Source organism: Meriones unguiculatus, chromosome 4, assembly GCF_030254825.1.
Source record: "Meriones unguiculatus strain TT.TT164.6M chromosome 4, Bangor_MerUng_6.1, whole genome shotgun sequence".
Classification (NCBI taxonomy): domain Eukaryota; kingdom Metazoa; phylum Chordata; class Mammalia; order Rodentia; family Muridae; genus Meriones; species Meriones unguiculatus.
The window spans coordinates 74,691,046-74,716,596 of NC_083352.1; the positions used below are offsets into that span (position 1 = coordinate 74,691,046).

Here is a 25,551-nt window from a genome sequence, read left to right on the forward strand (position 1 = left end):
TTTTTGGATATTTCCTCTCTAAACTTCATTACTCAATTCCTAAGAAGAATTATTCTTACCTCTATTTATGCCCCTTGACATTTTATAGCATAGAGCAGTGTTATATATTCTGGCAATATATTGTGCTTAGTTATATGATTTATGGTCTTTCTCTACTGGATGTAAACAATGAGAGAATAATGCCTATATTTAATTTCCAGCACCTTGAACATCTTATTATTACAGAAGCTCAAAATATATTGTCACATAAAAGTCACAGGTAAAATAGCATTATGAATATTATTTAACCAAGCAGAACTAAAGGATTTTAACAAAAAGTATAACAGAAGCACACTTACCAGCAAGTCCTGTTTCTAAAGCATAATCAATATGCTCAATACATAAAAATTCCACAAGAATGGTAAAAATTCTAAAGGCATTCCTTGGTAAATCTGAAGGATCAGAAAGCTTTAAAAATAAGCAAAAACAGTATTACACTTCAAGTCTACATTAAAAAAAAAACCAACAGCTTTTAATAAAGCAATTTTTTTTAAAACACATTTCAGGTAGCAAAATGTCACTGTTCGCATCTCATGGTTTATACAACAATTATGATGCTCTGGATTGGTTTGTAACCCTGCTGACCTAGTGTGGTGTTTTTCAAATCTAGATGGTAATCCATGAGTGAAATCCAATCATACTTTCAAAAAACAAAAATACACATGTACATATTCTGCTACCACGTAGGATGCATTTTGAATTGCGGGGGTCACAGTCAAAGAAATTTGAGTGCCTCTAACTTAAAGAGGGCTGTTTTAATAAAACTGAAAACAATAACAAAAAGATTCTTGTGGAATAAAGATATGAAATCAATAATAAACATAATAAAATATAACAAGATCAAATTTTAACTCATCATGTCCTGGTAGATCTACTCAACTTCACCAAGTCTCATTTTCTTCATTTATAAGATGATCTAACTTTATTTCCCCTTAGTCTTAAGGTTGGAATAAGATAGAAAAATGCAAAGTGTTTGTAACACAGAACTTGATTTACACTAAACTCACATTTTCCACTTTGATGTTGCTACTGCTAGACTATTAAAGAACTAAAAGTTCTTTAAAATTTGAGAAAAATGAATTCTTAAAAAGGACATTATTCTCAACTTCTTTTAGCTACTTTCTATATTATTTCTAAATTGCTTTCTGCCTTTGTCAAAACTACTTACAATATCCATCCATGACTTTCAGGGTAATACTACAGATGTGAATCCCTTATCCAAAAGACTTGGGCCTAGAAATGTTTGGGATTTTGAAATATTTGCAAATATATAATGAGGTATCTTAGGAGAGTCAAGTTTAATCATAAAAATCATTTATGCTTTATACAAATGCCAAAGATCAACTTAATACAGTATTTTTTACTAAATATAACTGTAAGGCCATAAGTAGAACTTTCCAATGTGCACCATATTAGTGATCAAGAATTTTATATTTTGGAGCATGAAAGTTTCTGAATTTTCAGATTGAAGACACTCAACGTGAATGTAATAATGTAAGCCTAATGTTGAAGCTGAGTTTATGAAGAATCCCATATACCACTGTAAAGCCTCAGTGATTATACATCCTCATTTGGTACAGGACTTCTTAACCACTAATCCAACCTTTAATTCTTACCAATCTCTCCATTTCTTTTCTTTTGTTTCTCATGTACAACAGGTGCCACTACCTTCATCATAAATCATAAAAACCAAGCCTAAGTTCTCACCTTTCTCCTGCTTATATCCCCAATTTCATGCATAACATGTAACATATAGAAGAGATAAACAGAAAACTGGTTTACATTACAAAAAAAAGAGAGACATCAACTGACATTTACATTTCACATTTACATGTGAATATATGCTTTCCCTCATGTATACAGAAAACCTTCATCAATATGGGCTGTATCTTATAGTACAAATCATCTCAATAAATTTAAAAAGAATTAGCATTATGATACGAAGTTTGTGCACTGACTGCAATGGAATAAAATCTAAAATCATTAACAGAAAGGCATCTAGTATGTTTCCAAATGTTTGGCAACCAAATAACACAACTTCTCAATCACATTAGTGTCAGAAAAAAAAATCAAAGAGAAATTAAAGAGTATTTTGAAATGAACTAAAATAAAACATATCAAAAAAACTCAGTTTTCAACTAATGCAGTACTTGAGAGAGAAATGTACCAAAATGCACACAATGGAAAAGGTAAGTAAATTCAGCCTTTACTCTAATAACCAGACCAAGACAAAAACAACCAGGAGAGGGCAAATTAACATCTAAGCGAGTTGAAGGAAGGAAACAATAAAGTACAGAAATCAGAGAAATTCAAGGTGGGGGGAGGGAAGATTAATAACAAAAAAGTGGTTCTTGAAGGAAATCAGTAAAAATAATAAACCTTTATTAAGATATGTTTGAAAAACCTGTGAAACAAATTACTAATATTGGGAATAAGATAGGTAATTATACTGCAGTTTCCACAACTCTACTCCAATAAATACAATTTCTGTGAAATATAAAAAAGTCTTTAAAAGATACAAACTCAGGGCTGGAGAGATGGCTCAAAAATTAAGAGCACTGTCTGTTCTTCCAGAGGTCCTGAGTTCAATTCCCAGCAACCACTTGGTGGCTCACAACCATCTACAATGAGATCTGGTGCCCTTTTCCAGCATATATGCAGGCAAAACATTGTATACATAATAAATACATCTCTTTAAAAAAAAAAAAAGGTACAAACTAGATGAACATAGTGGTGCATACTGTTGTTATAAAGAATGCAAATCCCAGCTGTTCGATTTAACCAATGAATGTGATAGGGTAAAAACCTACTAGCTCAGAGAGGCAGAGAAAGCACCCAGCTGACTTTCCTACTCAGTTCAAGTCCCAGAAGAGAAAAGCCAAAAAGTTCAAGGTCAAAAGCTTGCTAGCTCAGCTTATGGCACAGGAGGAAAAGGCCTGCTAGCTCACCCAATAGGCCAGGAAGAAAAAGTCAAAAGCCAAAGAGCTGAAGCTAAAGGCCAAGGCACTGAAAAGCTAAAGATCTGAAAACCTCTTCTCCTTCTCCAGGGTGTCTAAATTACCCCTCAGCTCAATGCCCTTCTTGATCCCTGTCAGCTCGTTTTTTTCTCTACCTCTTGACCTACAGTTAATTTTATTACATCCTGAGTACAAAAAGCTTGGATAAAAGATGTGTGCTAGGGCTGGGCCTCACCATAATCACCTGATTACAATAAACAGAAAGTTCTTGCATAAGGTACAGGTTAGCCTAGGATCAGTCATGGAAACCAAGGGATTGTTTTTACCATGCTACTCTGGCTCTGAATGATACAATATGAACAAAGACTTCAACTGCTAAAAGGAGGACAGGAAACTAAGTACACAAGTTTTCCTTGGAACTGAATGCCAGGTCTATTCGAGCCCAGTGCCCACCAGAGATGGAGCCTTTATACTTGTCCTAGTAACAGGTGGAAACTACAGTCTGAGTGGGCCAGACATATGCATCTCCAGACCCGCAGAGGTCTCAGGCTACAGATGATAGCAACAGGCAGACCATAAGAGTGTGGGCCTTTGTCCTATCCCTTTGCGGCCCTCATTTTGATGGCTTATGAGCTCTGAGTAAGAAGACAGTGATAAATGCCTTGGAGGTATAGACCAGACCTTCTATAGAAAGGCTGTGGAATGATGAGTAAGAACTCTGCAGTGCTGAACACATGTCAATAACTGTAGAAAAAGTTTTTGGACCTACCCTGGCTCAGTAGAAAGATGCAGAAACAGCATGACCTACCTAAGGAGTGCCTCATGTCTAGGTCTTTCCTGCTATTAGGCCAATGTCAGCTTTATAGGATGACTATAGATTTATGACAGATTTGGGACTGAGGCAGTCTCTAGTGTTGAAATAATCATAGGTAGGGAACCACAGAGTTGCCAAAAAAAAAATAAAAATCTAGATTTAGAGTGCCATCTAGTGCTAAAATAGGGGCAGTGACCACAGTCTTGGAGAAAATAATCAACAGATTTTTTTTTTTTTTCTGGAAGAATGAGTATGCATAACAAGAGCAGATTTCCACGATGGTAATAAACACCTTAACTTTCAACATGCAGACCCTGTTGTAGATCTACAAGCATCTAGAGTTTTCAGGAACCAATAATGAAAAAATAAGGCACCAAAATACCCAAAGTATATGATCTCTCAAAGCAGAAAACTCAAAGTAGGTGTTTTAAAGAAATTTTAGGAACCATAACAAAATATACACAAACGATTCTGCAATTTGCCAAAAAGAGTTGCAATAATTAAAAAAATCAAAAAGAAATCCTGGAGCTAAAATTATAGTAAGTAGAATGAAAACTATAATAGAAATATCAATAGCAGAAACAAGCTGAAGAATAAACCACTTCCCAAAACACACTATTTTAAGCATACATACAGGAAAAATAAAAAAGGAGAATACCTAAAGATCACAGAAACTACAGGAAAGATTTAAAAGAGCTACTATTCAGGCTACTAGGATTCAACAAGGATGGAAACGCATGAAGAACAGAGAGTTTGTACTACTCAGTATAACTAAGTTTCAAAGGTTAAAGAAAAGAAGAATCTGAAAGCAACAAGAAAAAAATTAAAAGGAACAAACAGCATGTAAAGAGATCAATAGTATATATCTGTCTTTAGAGGTGAAATGTGGCTTCTTTTGTTCCCTTCCAGTAGTATGTATCTGAGTTTTTGTTGTTGTTTTGTTTTTTCCTAACAAATCTAAAAAACTAAAAAACAAATCTAAAAAACAAATCTAAAAAACTCAGTCACTCAACTCTCAACTGGAGAACTGCAGACACTTTCATGACCAGAAGAGACAGAGGTGAGATATTCACATGTTGGAGGAATTAAAAAAGCAAAGCAAAGCAAAACAAAACACAACAACCAAACACCTGCCAAACAGAAATATTATACTCAGCAAAGCTAGCTTTGACAAATGAAGAGAGGTAAGACATTTCGAGACAAACGCTGAAAGTATTTATCACTACTAATTTCTCTTACAAACAAAACAAAACACAGACCCCCTAACAAATGCTTACAAGGAGCTCTCCAAAGTGGAACAATGAGACGCTAGCAAGAAGAAAAGCACAGAACCCTTTGAAAAGAGTTAATACAAACGTACTCAGGGAGCTTCAATATAAACATAGTACACAAGACATTTACAACATTTTCATAAAATCTAAAACAAAAGTAGTAATAACTACACTAAAAGTGAAGTGGGACATTAAGAAATTTAAAATATGAAGAGAAATGGAGTGCAGAAGAAAGGTATTTTTTAATATTCTTTCTTTTTTGCCTCTGTCTTTACAATCAATAATTAAGTTGCAATTGATGAGAAAGAAACTACAAAAAAAAAAAGCAGTAAGACCTTACCAATCAATGATTATGCTAAATGTAGTGACATAGTGAGTTCCAGCCAACCAGGACTACAGAGTAAGATCATCTCAAAAAAAAAAAAAAAAAGAAAAAATAAACCTTTCTACTTAAATAAATCAGAGATGAAAAAGTATACATTATATTGGATGCTATAAAAATACAAAGAATTACAGATTATTATGAATAAATATATGCCAACAAATTTAACAATCTAGAAAAAAATGGGTAACATCCACGACATATACCTTATCATGAACAAACAGAAAACCCAAACAGATCAAGAATGAATAATAAGTGAGTGTAACAGTGGTACGACTGTTATGGAAGCAACCAAGTAGGCTTTAATGGGATATGAAGTGTGTTCCACATGAGAGAGTTCATGCCTGGTACTGTGTATTTGGTCCAAGGCCCATCACCAGGAAGGTCATTGACCCTAGTGGTGAACCTACTACTTTTGTCTGGGTTACTAGACATGTTATCAAACTAGTTCCTAAACAGTTACATTCATATGCATAGATTAGTGTTGTCCCTGCTTGGTCACAGGAAGTTTTGAAAAGCCTGAGCATAACAGACTACATTTTGATACTAGCCTTCATTTTGTACTTGACCTAGCTCTCAGCCCAAACATGTTTGTGCTTGCAGGAAACCATAACATTCCAGAAGAATGACCACAAAGTGTGCCCACCCTGACACCAGCCAATCAAAAAACGGGTCGAGATTGCTAAAAAAATTGTATGTTGTCATTTTGGTTACCAAAATAGTTATTCTAGATGGTCACAGCTTGCTTCTACCTAATCACCATGTAACAAGCCTGCTCTTGCTAAATAGCACCCAATCATGTAACCACCAAGTCTGGAAGCCCCTTCCCCTTGCTAAAAACCCCGTAAAATTCAGCTTCTTTCTAGGCTCAGGGATCCCAGTCTCTGACTGTCAGTTCATGATAGAAGCCTGAGCTTAAGCCAGAAATAAAGGTTCTTTGCTTTTGCAGAAGATTTCTGACTCCTGTGTGGTCAGCGGTCTTTTATGGTCTTGCAAACTGGGCACAACAGTTTCTTTTTGATCTGACAAAGATGTTAACACAAATTAGACAAAGTCCATTCAGCAGGTTTAAGACGGTATGTAGATACCTACTATCTATCTATAATCATAGACATAAATTAATTCAAAGTAGATTAAAGGCTTAAATGTAACCCCTAAAATTATGAAACTCTAAGAAAACATAGTGAAAATACTTTGACATTGGAATGGATAAAAGCTTCTTGAATGAGACCCCCAAAACAAAGGAAACAAAAGTAAAAGCAGACAAGATTATATTCCACTATAAAGCTTCTACACAGCAAAGGAAACAGCCAAGGATAAAAGAAAACTTACAGAATAAGGAAAAAATACTTGTAATCTAATAATTATAGATTCATATGGAGAACATATAAAGAACTCAGCACAATGAAAACATGATCATTATCATAATCATCAGAGAAACAACAAACAAAATCATAGCAAGTTATCATTTTACTTCGGTTAGGAAGGCAAATAAACAAAAGGTAACATATGCTGGTGAGGATACAGAGAAAAGAATCCTTCTACACTGTTGGTGGGAATGTAAACAGCCATTATGAAAAATGGTATAGAGGTTCCTCAAAAAATTAAAAAGCATAAGAACCCCCTACTGGGTATACAAAAAAAGGAAAAGAAAATCTGCTTGTTGAGGAGGAAGCTTCATTCCAACGTTTATTGCAACAATATTCACAACAGCCAAAAACAGAATCAATTTAAGTATCCATTAAAAGATGGATAAAGAAAATATGGTATATACATACACAAAGGAAACTTTTCAACCTTAAAAAGCTCTGAAATCCTATTATGTGCACAATGGGGAAGGAACTGCAAGATGTGGTTAAGTGAGATAAGCCAGTCTCAGAACAACAAATACTGCATGATCTTGCTCATACATTAAATCTAAAAAAGGCGATTTCATAGAAGAGTAGAATATGGTCACTAGCAGCTGAGAAGAGAGTGAGAAGAGGTAGAGAGCAACGAGGAAAGGCTGGTGAACAGGACTATTAAGTCAGGGAAGAAAAATAATTTTGGTGTTTTTCTGTACCAGTAGGATGACAACAGAGTAACAATGTACTATACAGTTTTAAATGCTAGAATATTTTGAATGTTTTTACCACAAAGAAATGATAAATGTTTGAGGATACATATGGTCATCCTGATTTGAATATTGCTCAAGGTATAATTTTATCAGAACTTCATATGTTATCTATAAGTACATGCAATTTATACAAACTATGTCAATTAAAAATTAATATTAAAAATTTAGTTGGTCATAATCAGGTAGTACATTTATATCTTTCAATAAAGGAGGCGAAATTTGAAATATACCACTATATCTTTAAAAGTAATTTATTATTCTTACCCTATGACATCTTTCAAAGGCTTGTTTAGTTTCTTGTAAAAGATTAACTACCACTTCTTGAGACAGGAAAGTTTCCCCATGTGTATCAATACTTGGCCCCAGTGGTAAGTTGGTACGTTGTCTAATCCTTTCTTTCAAATCTTGAATACTAGTGCATTATAAAGACAAATGAAAAAAGAAGTTTTACTTAGATTTTAACTGCAAATATACCCAACCTTAGTATATATCAATAGAAGAGAAAAAAAACAAAACTCCAAATGAGCCAATAACCAAGAGTTTGAAATTCTAATCATAAGTACTAGTTTTTAATGACTTTCATCAAATAAAGAGTAAATTTGGAGTTCTTTTCTCTGGCATGTATATGCATACGTGTGTCTGCAGAGGAGAGTGTCAGGAGTCTTACTCAGTCGTTCTTCACCTTATTCCCTTAAGTCAGGGTCTCTCATTGCATCTGGAGCGAGGCTGGCAGTCAGCAAACCCCAAGATGCCTCTTGTCTCCTCCCTTTGCCCAGTGCTCACATTACAGATGTGTATATAGCCACAGCTGGCCTTTTATACACGTGCTAAGTATTTGGTCTCAGGTCCTTATCATTGACTAGCAAATGCTCTTACACACTGAACTAGTCATGGTCTTTAAAGCCATTTTGCAGCGTTAGCATTTCAACTCAAGAAGCTACTCTAAAAACAAATAATTAAAAGTAGTCTTGCATAAAAAGAAAACATAGAAATTTTAGTGCTTCTTTGAAAAACATAACCATTTAAATACATTGCTTATGTTGTCGCTATCATAAACTAGATTTATTAAGTATAACTGAGCTTTTCTTAGTGACTAAGATCACCTGGAACATTTACAATGGAAATATCTCTTGGATAAACTATTTTTTGGTACTAGAACATATAGCTCAGACTACTATCAACTCATTTTTAAAGTCTTATGATTATTCTTTAGGTTTTTACTTTTTGAAATAAAGATTTAAGTTAGCATAAAAGCAACTCAAGAATTTTTCTTTTAAAAATTTATTGGATATGTATGTATGCATGCATGCAGGTGCACCAGGGTCAGAAGGCAGCTTTCAGAAGTCAGTTCTCCTACCATGGATTGCTGGAATGGAACTTGGGTCATGAAGGCTCACACAGGAAGCACTTTTGCCAGCTGAGCATGTCACCAGTCCAAGATTTTTACTCCTTTACAATACCATTCAGATCTTATCTTTATTACAACTATAACCTCTAATCCTAACAAGAGTGGCCTGGTTGTGTAAGTGTGGACCTTATAGTCTGCAAAGCACCACAGAAGCTAGTCTTCATCCTAAGATCTGCTGGATCTCATCTGGGAATGATCTGGGCAACTAAATGCCACCAACTTTACAGCAAACTCTTTTCTTCTCATATGCAAATTATCTCAGACTTTAAAGTACAAATGTAACAGTTTTATGTACAAATGACCAAAAAAGCTCATCAATTCAGGGCTGCCTAAAATGTAAACTATTTGCTCTTTCCTTCACACCTTCAATAAGAATGATGTGATTCTTAGTTAGTAACTCAGAATAATTTACTCTGGGAAGGAATTGAAACTACAGAATTCTATATATTACTAGTATCTTTATATTATTTAATTTACATTTTCATCATGTTATTGTAGGTCATTTCAGCATATGATTCATGAGAAGGATTTGGTCAATAGCACATATAATATGAAGAGCTGTTCAGAGAAAATCTTAATGACAGTTAATATTTACTAAGTTTGCAAAAACTTACTGTTATTAATGTATTCAACTTCAACTATATTTAATTTTTAGAAACTTACCCTCCTGTGCCAATAGATCTCTTTTGGTGGTTTTTTGAATCATAATAGCGCTGTAAGATCATAGCACTTCTGCTTTTCAAATATCCAATCTCCACTTCAATATAGTTCTCCAGATAGGAAATGAAAATGGATTTGATAAGCTTAGACAAAAAAGTCTGTTTATCAGTACCTAAGTTAAACTCCATCAGTTTGCTGGAAAGACTGGTGGTTCTTTTCATGTAAAAGATAGAGAAGATTAATATTTATTTTAAATACAGCAACAACATTAAAGAATCTATATATTTAGAAAGTGGCTTTAATGTTTTATATCAAACCATCATTTCTTAAATGATAGGAGACTACTCAGGCTATAGAGAACAGCTTACAAAGTTATATATGAAACAATAGAATATTACAAATAACATTGTAGTTTTGAAAACTGTCATTAAAGTGGTAGAGATGACCTAGGACAAAAGGCTGTGAAGCAATGCCCAACGTAGAAACAAGAATAGAGAGCAGCCTAAGGTATCTCTGATGCCTTTACTCACAAGGTACTAAATGGTACAAACAGCTCCACTGTCTGTGCAGGATTTCTGCCTCTCAGTGTGTACAGACCTCTAAGTTTTTACCTCACACTGTTGAAGACAATGTTGCTGTTGTTATTAAGATGAACTTTCTCTCAAAACAAAGGTTCTGCAGATAAATGTAACTGGCCTAATTCTTCAAGTAAAAAAACAACAAAACACCCCACAAAAACTAGCTCACAAGTAAGAAACAAAATTCTAAGTTAGTTTAAGCAAGGTCTTTTGTCAGTACAGTAAGAATTCTACTCAAGCAAGCATTTAATGCTAAAAGGGGCACTGCTATCTGACAAAGTACATGAATACTTCCCATTTCCTATTAAAAAAGGAGGTAAAATCTGAAATGTATTGTTATTGTCTAATAATTAAAAATATACCTTAGCAAGGCTTGGTCATACATGCTGTGAAGCCTAGCATTCACAAGGAAGAGGCGGGTGGACCTCAGTGAGTTTGAGGTCAGCCTGGTCTAAATAGTGAGCTCCAGGCTAGCTGGCTATAGTAAGACCCTGTCTCCAAAAAGGTAATGAAATAATAATATACCTTGTATACAGATCATAGAGAGTTTTAAGATATTGCTCAGCATCCGATTTTCTACATTCTTCTAACTGATCTTTCACAAAACTCTAAAAGAGAAAAATAATATTCTGTTAAGCAAATGTTAAATTATGTAACTTTTTCAAGATCATTATGTTAAACAAATAAACCAAACTTAAAAGCACAAATATGACAATCTATCTTGTCTGTGATTTTATTATATTATATGTTGTGTGTAAGTCATAAAACTAGAAAGAGGCTAGAGGGGAGGAAGGAACTTAAGGGAGGTAAGAAAAAGAGAGGGTAATAGAACATAAGTGGTATGAAAGCAGAAGTGCTTATTCGAGGAAACCAAAGGACGATCTGAAGGAAGAACAGGTACTGGGCAGGGCAGTGGCAGAACAACAAAAGAGAAGAAAGTATAATGACACATATAATACAAACGTGCCATAATGAAACCCTTTCTTAATATGCTAACCTAAAATAATTTAATACAAAAAAAAATCTTATAGAGGGGCTACATGGCTGACTCCATGGATGGTCCCGACCGAGTTCAATTCCCAGCACCCAAACCAGGTAGTTCAAAATCATTGTAACTCCAGCTCCAGGGGGAACCTAATACCTCTGGTTTCTGTAGGTACCTGTACTCATATGCATGAACAACCACACATATAATTAAAAATATTAAACATAAATTTAAAAAATCTTGTAGAAAAACACACACACATCACACATTCATAAACACGCACACATACATACACAAACACATACAACCACATAGCCCTAAGACCTATTTAATTCATTACTGCTTAAAGTTACCTGTAGTTTGATTTCAAACACATTCTGAATAAGTTTAGCCAGTACTGCTTCTGGATTACTAAAGATATCTCCAACTTGTTTATTTACTCTCTGACAGAGTATTGCTGCATCTTCAAATATATCATTTCTCAAGTAAGCACCCTAAACACCAGAGGGATTTTATAATGTTAATATGTTATGTTTAAATGGCTTCAAAATACAAATTAGCATAAAATAAAATTCAATAAAGTATACTGTAAAGTTACCTCCTGGCACTGCTTTATATAAACATCAATACAATGGGAGTAACCCTATAAAGAAGAAACAATGTTATCATTGTCTGGTTTTATTATAATAACAATCTGAATGAAAATGTTGTATGTAATTAAACTATGTCCTGTATTCCAGTGAATGATCAACAGTCATTAGACAAATAAAATTAATGACAGAGAAACATCCAGTAACTTAACATGGGTATCTTGCCCTATTTTCTATGATTAAATTAGCAAGAGTTTTCAATGAGGTTTTTCTTTCCAGTTTAGATTCCAAGAAGATAGCTCCATAATCCATATATTGTCTTCAGCACCTGAGATCTCCTAGGTTCCTATTCGTAGTCAAGTACAACTAGTTAAGGTTCATATCTTCCACCAGATATTTAAAGTCAGGTTTTCTTACTTTTACTTATTTATAAATATTTTCATAATGAAAACGATACATTAAAAAGCAAGAAGACTGATGACATGATTTTTTTCTCCAACTATTTTAAATTCCTTACTATAACATTAATATAACATAAAATCCTTAAATATTAAATAACATTTAACAACATCAATAAGTTATTCTGTCATACAATTATACAACAATTGGAGGAAATCAAGTGACAAAATATAAAATCTTCAGAAACTAGAAGAGTGGTCTTGAGTTAAAAATCTTGACATTTACCTTAAAATGAAGTAAAACTGCTGCTACTTCCCTCATCCTGGCAATCTCACCTCGTCTTTGGGCACTAGTAAACTCCTGAATTAGCTGCAATTCTAAGTCATGGTATTTACCTAAAAACAGAAAATTCTTTAACTGGTATCAAGGCAATCTAAGTATACAACTTACATATAGATATCTAAATCTATAAGTATTACAAAAATTTACAGTGGTTATAGGTCTGCCTTGTTTTGGAAGAATAACGAAAGCATGAGATTATAAGCATTTACTCTACCTCATTCAATATATTGACATACGCAAATTTGTATTTTAAGACAAAAACTTGGAAAGCTGGTGAAAGAATTACGCTCCTCAGAGTATAACAGTCATTTATAATTATTATTTATACCAAAAGATGACTACATATTTAAATGAAAGAAAAAGGAGATGTCAATTCTGATGGCAAAATGCCAAAAATTTTTTCTCTAATCTTTACTCTAAAGCTATACAAAGTAATGGGACCTAGAAAAGCCTTTGCCAGCACCCAGATACTTCTATCATGAGTAACAGTTGATTAAATATCAAATTTTACCCTGAGATAGTAGGTGGGCCTTAATTTAATAGCATATTCTCAAGGCTATTAATAGTTCTTACTATGTGAATCTTACTATAGTTCTTACTAATTTAAAGTAATAAAAAAATTCTTAGGAAATCCACCTATCTATACATGTCTTTATTGTAAAACTTGAAAATACAGCTGATTGGCTTTCTGCGAAATGACTAATCAAACAGTGAATGGAAATGAAGTGTACTACAATGATTTTTTTTTTCCAGAAGCAGCCCAAAGAATATAGCTTAAAATACAACCCAAAGACTGACATAAGCCAGGTGTGGTGGTGCACACCTTTTATCCCACCAGCACTGGGGAGGCAGAGGCAGACAGAGCTCTGTGAACTCCAGGCCAGCCTAGTCTACAGAGTGATTTACAAGATAGGCAGGGATATACAGTGAGACTCTTTCTCAAGAAAACAACCCCCCAAAATAAACTATACACATGCAAGGAGATAAACAGGTAAATAAGAATTGAAATGCTCATGTTCTCACAATATAATAATAATAAAAAAAACCCTTATTCAGAAATATGTAAATGAACAAAATCTCTAAAAACATATAGTTGAGCTAAATACAGAAAGCCTAAAGTGAACTGCCCCAATTATTTTAAATTATAGAAAGATACATTGAGACACACACAGGAACTAGAATATCCCAGAAATTGGTTATTCTGAGAGAAGAGGACTCAAACATTTGCTCCCCCTTTTTTTAATACGAGTTTTTTTGTTTTGTTTTGTTCCTTTTTTTAAAAGTGCTAAATAAACAGACTGCACTTACTTGCAATTTTGGATTTTACTTCTGAAAACCTGTAAAATAGAAAGTCAACGATGAGGTTATAACAAATATGATATAAAACAAAACAAAGGAAAAACTGGGTGCAGTAATGGAGACTCTGTATTATCTAACTTTTCTTAAATATAAAATTACCATGAAAGTAAAATATTATTATTAAAAAGAAAAAGATAAAACTGTGGAAGAGAATATTGAAAGAAAACATGTCAGGTACTGAATTCAGGCAGTTCAAATGAAATTTCTATTTCTCATTGTGGAAATTTATGTGGAATAATCAATTCCTTTGTTTAAGAAGAGTTCCACTTGAGGCACTAACAACTCAGCCAATTTCAAAGTTAGGTTATTGTCCTTAATTGGCTATTGTGCAGAATAATCACAATATAAAGTTTTAGGTCATTTTTACATGATCATATCTGATGATACAGTAATCACAAATGATAAAAACCACTAACAAATTATTCTAAAACTAGGAAAATAAAAGAGATCATAAAAGAATTTAGCAACGAGCCTAGGAGAATAACCATCGATTTTTACAAACTGAAAAGTAAAAACTTCTCAAATATTAAACATCAAGGGAAACTGATTTTGAGAGATCCTATATAACTGATCACTTGAAAAAAGGAGGAAGATGCTAAAAGAAGTCGAGGAAGAAAGCCCACATTTATAGCGCTATATAAAAATTTTATAACAGAGTCAAGTTCAGCAGAATAACTATATTGCTCTAAGTGAATACATTAGATCCAATTAGAATATATATTCAACTATGGCTTGGCAGAGAGGCATGCCTAATGTTTGAGGGTCTGGGTTCACTCCCCAGCATTCAGAACCCTAACCCCTACACCCCACATACAAACATGAGGAATAAAGAAGATATAGGCATGAACCGTAACAATATGGTGGAGGAAATCGGAATGGAAGGCAGGACAGAGAATGCAGACAATTATCAACATCTACCTAATCTTGACCTAGACATTTTATCTCTTTAAATAATAGTTCAACTCTTGGGTGACTAAGAAAACTGCTACTGCTTATCCATTATTATGGTACATGGATGACAGTAAGATAAACGGAGGGGAGATTAACTGTATGCTAGGAAAATAACAGTCAAGCTTTAAGTACAACAAAATATGTACATATTCTATCTCCACCTGAAGATCCTTCAAGCATCAGCAGAAGAAAACCATGCCCTCTGTTATGTAGAAAGCTGCATTTCTTTCAGTCACCTAAGATTATATTAAGGAGTCTCACATTCCATGACTTGATCAGATCATGAAGAACATTTCTTTCTCAGTGGACAGTTTATTTTAGGGTAGAATCTAGTTAGTAATGGGCCCAGGACCTTGCATTAAACAGTTGTTCTTAACTTAAATTCTCCAGAATAGATTCTGTGGGTAGTTTAAAACTCCACATAATTATATACAACAATCTATACGCATCTAAATTTTTGATGAAACCATATAACTTTCACCAGCTTTTCAAAGACAACCAGAATCCCCCAAATTTAACTCTGGTCTAGGAGTAGAAAAGAAAAGAAAACAAACAAACAAACAAACAAACAAACACAAAAATGTTGAATAGCCAAGTGCAGCCTGGTTCCCAAAGTTCCAAATAGGAAAATCAAAATCTTACTTGATCAATTTAAAAGATCTCCTTCACCAATTTTGTTTTTCAAAAACAAAGTTTATCATTACATTACACTGTATCTTGTATAAATAAATTCTTGTTGCCTTAATGAGCAAATATATATATAATATAATTTTAGCCCATAAATCATATTTATAAGTGTTTTCTTGAGTTATAAACTTGCCTATCGAAAGGTAACTCCTGGGCAATCAGATGCAGCTTTTGAATGACGTCTGCTGCTTCCTTTATCTATTAGAAATAAGTAAAAGCAACAATTAAACAGAATTCTTACATTTAAAAAATTAATAGTAAAGCTGAAAAGAGTAATACCTACCTAAACAAAGCCATAACACCCACTCCAAAACAATTTTCTTTAAAACTTAGTAGGTAATATCATAACAACTCAAAACCCAAGCATGTATCTTTCTGGTGCTTTAAATTTTGTTTTTTTTTTTTTTGAAACCACAATTCTCTTCAATAAAATCTGCAATTCCATTTTACTCTGAACGAGTTAAAAATCCTTGTTTGTTAAAAGCAAAGTGTAAATTTCTACTAAGTTTACAAGGTCAAACAGAACTGACCAGATTTAAAAAGATTTAGAATATGCAGCTGTATGTACTAAGGTGAATGAATAAAATGATAACAAAATGGACCTTAACCATAATTCATAACATGTGTACAAAAAAGCAAAGATAACAGTTTAATATAGTATCTTCAATGAAATATAGTACAGAAATGTGTATATACTCTTAAGTATTCATTTTCAAATTGAAAAAAAAACTTAGACCAAGGTTTCTAAGTTTCTTTAAATGTAGATGTTTATGCTTATTTATGAAATAGTATAGGGGCACTTCTTTAAATTACAATATCATACTTTTATTTTGGCACAATTTTAAGAACTGACTTTGTGATGATTCATAGTCCTTTACATTAAAAGAAGAGTCACGGAACCACAGAAGAACTAAGAACATTAGTATAGACTTTTCTAAGAGCGTACATGATCCCTGGCAAGGGACAGCAGCATTGCTGCTTCAGACCTCTCCCTGTCTGATTCAGCAGGGCACTAATTTTCAGCTGCCAAATGCTGTCTTTATCCTGACACATGGGAATATAGGTGTCACGGCAATCTTACTACCTCCTCCCCATGACACACAGTCTTACTAAAAAAGCCCATCATCTTCTCTCATCACTATTCTCTTCAGAACAGTTAACTGACAGTTGGGGTTCCTTCAGGATTTTGTTCCACTTCCTTTAGGAAGCATACTGTTTGCAAGCTTTGCCTGATGTAGTAAAGTATCACAGTTCCATTTTTAAAGATGTTTTTATTGAATTCTCAAAGCTGATTGTTTGACAAAACTTAAGGTATGTATAGCCCTTAAGGTTATAATATCACTTAAAATAAAAATCAATAAATACAAAAGCTACCAAAAAAAAAAAAACACCTAATAAACTGCTTGCATTTGAAAAGTTTAAAACAGGTTTACAACACTCATTAGGTCTTATACACAAAACGTCTAAGCGACTATTGTAAAAAACAAAAACAAAAAGGTAGCCCAGTTCCTACGGTACCTGCCTAGCATGCACATGCCCTGAGTTCTATCCCTAGCATCCTATAAAAACTGGCGCAGTCAGGGTATACACTCGCTCATAAGTAGATAGTAGACATGTAATACAGGATAAACCCAAAGAAACTAATCAAGGAGGAGGACTCTGACAAAATGTTCAATCCCCATTCAGAAAGGCAAAGAGGATGGACATCAGAAGAGGGAGAAAACAGGAAACAGGCCAGGAGCCTGCCACAGGGGACCTCTTAAAGACTCTAACCAGCAGGATATCAAAGCAGATGCCGAGACTTATGGCCAACCTTTGGGCAGAGTGCAGGGAATCTTATGAAAGAAGTGGGAAATAATAAGACCTGGAGAGGACAGGAGCTCCACAAGGAGAGCAACAGAACCAAAAATTATGGGCACAAGTGTCTTTTCTGAGACTGATACTCCAACCAAAGACCATTCATGGAGATAACCTAGAACCCCTGTACAGATGTAGCCCATGGCAGCTGTGTCCAAGTGGTTCGATAGTAATGGGAACAGGGACTCTTTCTGACATGAACTGATTGGCCTGCTCTTTGATCACCTTCCCCTGAGGGGGGAGCAGCCATACCAGGCCATAGAGGAAGACAATGCAGCCAGTCCTGATGAGACCTGATAGACTAGGATCAGAAGGAAGGGGAGGCAGACTTCCCCTATCAGTGGAATGGGGAAGGGGCACGGGTGGAGAAAAGATAGGGAGGGTGGGATTTGGAGGAGAGGAGGGAGCTACAGCCACAGGGGGATACAAAGTGAATAAACTGTAATTAATAAAAATTAAAATTAAAAAAAAAAACTGGTGTAGTAATGCAGACCTGCACTTAGCTCTTAGGAGATGCAGGAAGATAAAAAATTAAAAATCATCTTTGGTTATGGAAAGTTTGAGGACAGGCTGCCCTACATGAGAACCTGTCTTTAAAAAAAACAAAAAGAAAAGAAAGAAATGGAAAAGGAAGGAAGGACCTGGAGGGAAGGCTGTAGAGAAAGCTTAATTTTCATTTGTCAGCAGTTACCAATTGGAGACAGGGATGTAAAGATAGAAATAAACATAAAACAGACCTTTTTTAAAAGCAAAAATGATAAGATCCCTAAAAGACTGCAAACTTTGCTTAATCTATGTAGCAAGAATAAAGGTTTTCTTTTTAACTCCCCTCCACCCTTACACACACACGGGGAGACAAAGAAGAAAAAGTAACATGATGTGTTTGGCATTTTATCTAATTTTAATTCCTCCTACAATCACATTTTCCTAGGGCTATGTGGGTGATTTTCCATTTCTTTCGACTGGTAAAGTGGCTGGCAAGAAATCCTGAAACTAAGATAACCAGAAATTTTTTTGATAATTATCAATCTAAAGTCACATAAATTACGATTTAATTTATGTATTTAATTTTATGTGTGTGGCTTTTGCCTATATGTATGTATGTGTACTTCATGCTTGGTTGGTGCACAAAGGCATTAGGAGAGAGTGTTGGATTCCCTCAAATTGGAAATGTAAATGGTTGTAAACCATTCACGTGGGTGCTGGGACCCAAACCTGTGTCTTCTGGAAGAGAAGTGCTCTCTTCACCACTAAGATAGCCCCAAGCCCCACATATGCGTTCTTAACACAGAGCGAGCTGTCAGAGTTCCAAGCCAGAAAATGATGACTCTTAATTATTAAACAGTAATCAAGTGACAAGAACAAAACAAGGCAAGTGGGAAAAGCAGAACATACAGAGCACAGAAGATAAAAACAACAAAACAACAATACAAAACAAATAGGGAAACAAATGAAAGTGAAACAAAAAAGAGAAACTAACTTAAATACTGTGAGTCTCCAATTTCCGAAGACTTAGGAGCCACAACGGTATTAACAATTAACCAAACTTTGGGCAGAGTGCAGGGGGAGATAGATGGGAGAAGCAACAGAATCAAGAAATCCAAGGACCATTCATGGAGCTAACCTAGAATCTCTGCACAGATGTAGCCCATGGCAGCTCAGTATCCAAGTGGGATCCCAGTAAGGGGAACAGGGACTGACTCTGACATGAACTCGGTGGCTGGCTCTTTGATCACCTATCACCTCTTCCTGAGAGAGAAGCACCCTTACCAGGCCACAGAGGAAGACAATGCAGCCAGTCCTGATGAGACCTGATGGACTAGAGTCAGATAGAAAGGAAGGAGGACCTCCCCTATCAGTAGACTGGAAAAGGGGCATGGGAGGAGAAGAGTGAGGGAGGACAGGATTGGGAGGGGATGAGGGAGGGGGCTACCGCTGAGATAGAAAGTGAATAAACTGTAATTAATATAAAAAAAACAATGTAAAGATTATTTTCTTTCAATTAAAACCAAAAGGGATTAAGAGGCAACAGTAACATTAAAAACTCTGCAATTAGTTGAGGGTAATTTCTTTTAAAGTTTAAAGGAGTAAACATTCAATTAAATATAAATCAAGTCTTTTTAAAAAAAAATCTAAAAATAGATACTTCTTACTAAGGTTATAAAGTAATACTCTGACCTGCAAAAGGAACATAGGAATACAAGGACTCCTAAGACACTCCATAATATCCATAGATCATCATCTCACTCAGCCGTCACAGAGACGCTTCCTCCTGTACTGCATGGCAATTGGACATGGTAAAGAGTAAGAGACCTTGGAGAACTCAGTCCTTAATGGATATCTCCACCATTTCTCTTCCCTCAAGACTCAGGGAACCCTCCAGAAGAGGCAGAAAGATTGTGAGAACCAGAGGGGATGGAAGACACCAAGGAAACATGGCCTTCTAAACATGGGAGGACTTATGCACCTGTGAACTCAGAAACTGTGACAAGGCCTAGACAAGTCTGGGCCTGATGGGGTCCCAGTGCTGAGAAGGGAAGTGGACACAGCCCACATCCTAACCCAGAAGCTATCTCCAATTGATAACTGCTAACAAATGAAAATTAAGCTTTCTCTACAGCCTCACTAGGTATACTTACCACTCTAAAGGCCAGGCCCCATCTCCAACAGTAGATGTCCAACACAAAGCCAACTCAGTGGCATTTTGGATTTTTTTTTTTTTTTTTTTTTTTTTGTCTCGTAATGCTTTGCAAGGGTTTTTTGTTTCTTACCCTTACAGGTCCTTTAGGTATTCCCAGTTCTGGGTTTTTATGGGGTTTTCTATATGTGTGAATGTGTGTTTTCCAAATGTGTATGTGTTTCTTGAGCTTTTCTTTTTGGCTTACTTTCTTCTGTTTGTTTTGTCTTATTCTGACTTGCTTGGTTTTATTTTACCTAATAATAATAATAATAATTGCTATTACTATTAAACAAAATAAAAATACTTAATTATTAGACAGTTATTAAATAAAAATAATTTACAACTATTATTATTGTTTTAGATGTCTGCTTATATCAAAATGAATGAGAAAGAAAAGGAGTGCACTTGGGTGGCTGAGGAGTGGACATGATCTGGGAGGAGTTGGGGCGTAGAAACTATAATCAGAATATATTGTATTAAAAACAATATTTCCAAACAAAACAAAAACAGGCTAACAAATTAGTTAAGATACTTATATTTTGCAAAGAGCAGGTATAATCAAAAGTGATCTAAAGACTTGGTCTTACTATATACAACTTTTTCTATCTAAAACCAGAATTTTTATGTTTTAAATAGGTACTTTCATACTATGTTTGTTTATATTTAGAAAAAAAGCTTTAAAATTCCATAAATATCCTGACATGCAATTTGTTGTTCAAGTCTCATATATATTCTTGTTTATAAAGCTTATGAACATAAAACAATACTACCAGTATTTATCAAATCCTTAAGCATCACACTTTTCTTGATGTTTATCAGGACTATTCATGACCATAATTCTTAAACCTCAATCAGTCTTTTCTTTAGAGGAATTATCTACAGACATGTAACCATTTTATATCTAAAAATTATAAATCCTTTGGCCTTATAGAATCCTAGTCATAAAAATATGCTGCTTAATTCAAAGCAAATCTCCTTAATACTTTGTTTTTAGCATCTTATAATCTGATGTCCTATATAGTAAATTTGGAATAAATCAGTAAGACTATATTCAATATATGAGTGGGTAATAGTACAATGAGCATGTATGAGTCATAAGACTATCTTTTTTTTTTCCTCACACATTTTGATTTTTCCCCCTAAAGGGAGGAAAGCAAGCCTTTTCTCAAAACTGTAGAAAAACCAAATACCATATATTCTTTAAATGAAGATTCAGTGACTATGTTATGAAAAGAATGATATAACCAACTCAGAGTTTTCAATAATCACGATCTAAGATGCCTTAATTCTTTCTAAGGGATTTTTTATTCAAGTAAATAAAAAGCAGGATGTATGGATTACTTTACAGAAGACATTTCAGCTTATCAACAATTTAGGTCAGATCTATTAGCCAACAGTATATTAGCTAATAGTATATAACTATTAAACACTATTAATAGTTAAAGAATAAGAAAATACTTAAAAAATGCAGGTTACCTCAGCATTCATAAACTAGTTGTAATTTCATAAATAAAAATGCAAGGCAACTTTGCACAAGTATGTGCATCCTCCCACATATAATAAATCTTTTTAAAAATAGAAAGCAAATCAATTAAAATTTGGTTATTGCTTTCATTTTGGCAATGCTTACCTTTTCAGAATTTGTAAACACGTCAGATTTCAATTCTCCATCTAGAAACTCATTAAAGTATTTCATCAATTTCTGAGCTTCCACTGCACGTTGCCTAGGTGTGTTTACCCCTTCCAACTGGTCTCCAAGGTGACACACTTTTGTAGCTACATAGCTAATGTGCTCATCTAGTTCTTGGAAATGTTGGAAGGCAACCTAGGAATTTGTGTACACAGAAAATACAATCAGAGAATTAAGTTTTTAAGTTAATACCAAGCAAAACTAAACTACCAGCTCAGAGCATTAATGGCAGATCACTTGCCTATCATGAACAAGGCCCTTGGTTTTATTCCCAACACAGCAATAAATATCTATACCAACCTCACCACCACTCTCTAACAATAACACAAAACTTATGTAAGAGGACCACAAAACAATTCATGCCTATTAGCATGACATGATCTAAAAATGCTTAACCCAAGTTTCCACCTTTTATACCATAGGTGTCCAAAAGCCCTAAATGATGATTGTGAAAACAAATATTAAAGTGACTAGCGCTGGAGGAGGGGAGAGTTTGCAAGTGCGGAGGCACAACCGTCTATGCAATGCAGTGTAGAGGTCAGAAGTCAACATTGGGTGCCTTCCTCTACACCTTACTTTGTGAGGCAGGATCTATCTGAACTTGGAACCTGTGCCATTTCAACTACCAAGCTCAAGGGACCCTCCTGTCTCTGTTCTGCTACATCTTCACCTCAACCTGTGCTGGGGTTACAGACACATGCCACTAAATTTGGCTTTTTAGGAACTCAGGTCCTCATGCTTATATAGCAAGTACTTTACCCAGGAGCTACCTCCCCAGCTCCATGAAACTGAACTGGACTTTTGAAGAACACTCTGGCTACTAAACTGAAAAGATTAGAGAAATGTATCAGAAGTTGAAGGGTATTAATTAAAAATATTAACATTAAAATATTTATAAAGCAACGCTAAGCTGTGTGGTGACACATGCTTGTAATTTTAGCTCACAGGGCACTAGAGAGGAAGACAACTGCAAGTGGCCAGCATGACCTCCATATCAAGACCCTGCCTTAATACTTTGTGCAAAAATGCCAAGAGACACTAATATTTGTGATAAAATTGTTCTTCCCAAGTTTTGGAAACAGGATCGACTACAGCAGGTATTCAATTTGTAAAATTACATTACTTTCAGCATTTTCTTTTCCTTGTCCTACAATATATGAAAACTGATTGCAATGAATTCCTTAAATTTGCCAGTAGCAGGATTGATAACTGCTGATAATTCAGTAGGATACTTTTGTTCTACTCTTAAGTTAAAAGGGAAAAAGCTGAAACATTTATTGAGGACTTGCTTTATATAAGATACTATTCTAAATATATCAGTTATCAATTACAAATTACTATTAACATATTTACTTACTTAGTTATCATACCCATCTTACACATAAAAACACAAAGCTCAGAGATGTTAAATTGCTTGAAATTATACAGTTAGCTTAGTGGTTAGGCTACAATTCAAACTCAGGCAGATTGGCTCCAGTTTGGTACCTCAATGATTACCAAGGCAAGTCTATATTAGAAGTATATGGAAACTGTTACCATTATTATTTTAAAACACTTCTCATACTTAAATTATTGACTTCTTTAATCAAATACCTTACCATAGCCATGTATGCTTAAATAAAAGAACAAATGAAGTTTTAGCAGAAATGAGCTTGCTAATTTCAAAGAATCTCAAGAAATGGCCCCTGAGAGTGAGAAAAGTTCAACAATGTTCTTCAAAATACACTTAAAAAAGCCAAATTCCAAATTAAACCAAGCCAGTGAAAGAGATTTAGACATTCAGGTGAATTCCAGAAGCTATGAAGTCTCATGCGTAGCCCTGGGGGCCAGACTAGCAGTTTGGTTTTACTAAAAAGTGGACTGAGGAAGAGCGCTTTCTGTTTCCCTCACAGTTACAGTAGAACTCTCACTGAGGCATATCCGAATGCTTTTGTGAAATAATTCAAATCAAGCGTCTCTAGCGCAGGGGTTCTCAACATGTGGGTCACAATCCCTTTGGGGGTTGCATATCATATATTTACATTATGATCCACAATAGTAGCAGCAAAATATTTTTATAGTTGGAGTCAGTACAATATGAGGAACTGTATTAAAAGGTCAAGGCATTAGGAAGGTTGAGAACCACTTCTCTAGCAGTAACTTCACCCAGATCTCATCTTATTTATGATTAAATCGAATTAAAGTGACTACTTAAATATCCATTCTAATAGTGCAGGGTCTATGAACTCATCAGTTTTGTGAAAGTTTATTCAATTAAATGGTGAAACAAGGGTCACACTCAAGTATCTACCACCCTAAGCTGAGGAGAAGAGTGCTGTGATTCCAAACCCACATAGTAGCATGCTAGTGCCAACAGTAGGCAATAACAATGCATTAATATTGTAATCTATAGGATCAGAGAATTAGAAGTTAATATAATTTGACTTGGCTTGTCAAAGGCCTAAAGCTAAAAAGAAATAAACATACTATAGCCTAAGAAAAATGAAAATGTTATAGTCTATAGAAACTATTCATTCCTTAGCTAACTGTATACCTGATTGCTTTTCTGGAGCTCTTGTACCTTCTTAGCAAATTCCTTAGCTTCCTTCTGACACTGTTGCTCCAATTTCTCCACTTTCCTTTGAATTCTTTCATCCATTATCTGTAGTTCTTGAATATGATTCACAAATTCTTCTAATAACCTAGTAAAGGAAAGTAATAATAATCAATTGCATATTATTAACCAAAATAAACTGACCAGCTTTATGAAGGTCTTAATAAGGTTTCTTTGAGATAGGAACAAGCATATTCAATTTCTTTATAGCATCTTGCTGCAATTTCTTCAATGTCATAATTTTCTTTTCACTTTGAACAGGTGACTTTAAAAATACAGAATTTGGAAATATAGCCAGTTATTGACTTTCCAATGGAGTCTCTGTAAGGTAAATGAAATCACCAGTGAATCCCCATTAAATATCCATCAAGCTTTATTTTATTTAAAATTCAAGAGGATAAATGTGCAATAAAAACTGTATGCATTACAGATTTTAGTGACTTTGTTTCCCTGATTTACAGCTATTAAATTTAAAATAACATAGTCAACTTTTTTATTGTTTGTTTGTTTGTTCAGAGTTAGGGTTTTGTTCCATATTCGAGGCGAACCTCCAGCTCAGAACCCAACTTCAGCCTCTAGAGTACCAGGACTACAGGTGCACACTCCTACACCCAGCCATGTTTTAACTTCAGAAATATAACCAGCCTTTTCTAATTTAATGCTAAGTGGAGAAAGGAAATTATTAATGTCAATAAAATCCTTTTATCCAATCAGCTAAAATGCTTAAGGAAAACACAATTTCAGACTTCTAATGCTGTTAGAAATTTTTTGAGGTAGGGCAAATTGTTTTATATCAATAATGAAAGGAATCCCAATACAGTAGTCTCTATTCTAAATTTGCAGTACTCTATTGGGACTATAGATTTTTTTTTTTTTAAGCTTACCTTTTAGGATCAAAAGCTTCAGGTCCACCTCTAGAACCACCTCCTGGGGTTCTCCATACAAGCCGCTCAATGTATTCATCGGCCACAAAAGGCTCCTGGTACACAAAATAAACGTGTTTTAAAAAGGCTTTACAGAACTACAAGTCTAAAAGAGAATGAGAATGAGAACTTGAAATTAATGTATACCGTTATTAAAAGGGTTTTGTTGTTGTTTAAAAATCTTCAATAAAATAAGCTAATTGTTTAAAGAAAAGTAGGATGGTAAAATATCAAAACAGCATTATTGACTTGTTGAAGCAACCAAATAAA

The 25,551-nt window shown here is 34.5% G+C and overlaps 1 protein-coding gene across 1 annotated transcript in view; it reads right to left on the reverse strand.

Moving 5' to 3' along the window:
* Exoc5 (exocyst complex component 5) overlaps window positions 1–25,551 on the reverse strand; it is a 47,150-nt gene that overhangs the window by 9,309 nt on the left and 12,290 nt on the right. The window contains exons 2-13 of the mRNA XM_021659063.2: window positions 25,243–25,337; window positions 24,299–24,446; window positions 21,706–21,900; window positions 15,672–15,736; window positions 13,850–13,878; window positions 12,485–12,594; window positions 11,809–11,853; window positions 11,564–11,704; window positions 10,751–10,833; window positions 9,651–9,860; window positions 7,844–7,991; window positions 339–447 (exon numbers count right to left, since the gene is read on the reverse strand). Coding sequence (XP_021514738.1) covers window positions 339–447; window positions 7,844–7,991; window positions 9,651–9,860; window positions 10,751–10,833; window positions 11,564–11,704; window positions 11,809–11,853; window positions 12,485–12,594; window positions 13,850–13,878; window positions 15,672–15,736; window positions 21,706–21,900; window positions 24,299–24,446; window positions 25,243–25,337 — 1,378 coding nt within the window. The remainder of the gene's footprint in view (window positions 1–338; window positions 448–7,843; window positions 7,992–9,650; window positions 9,861–10,750; window positions 10,834–11,563; window positions 11,705–11,808; window positions 11,854–12,484; window positions 12,595–13,849; window positions 13,879–15,671; window positions 15,737–21,705; window positions 21,901–24,298; window positions 24,447–25,242; window positions 25,338–25,551) is intronic.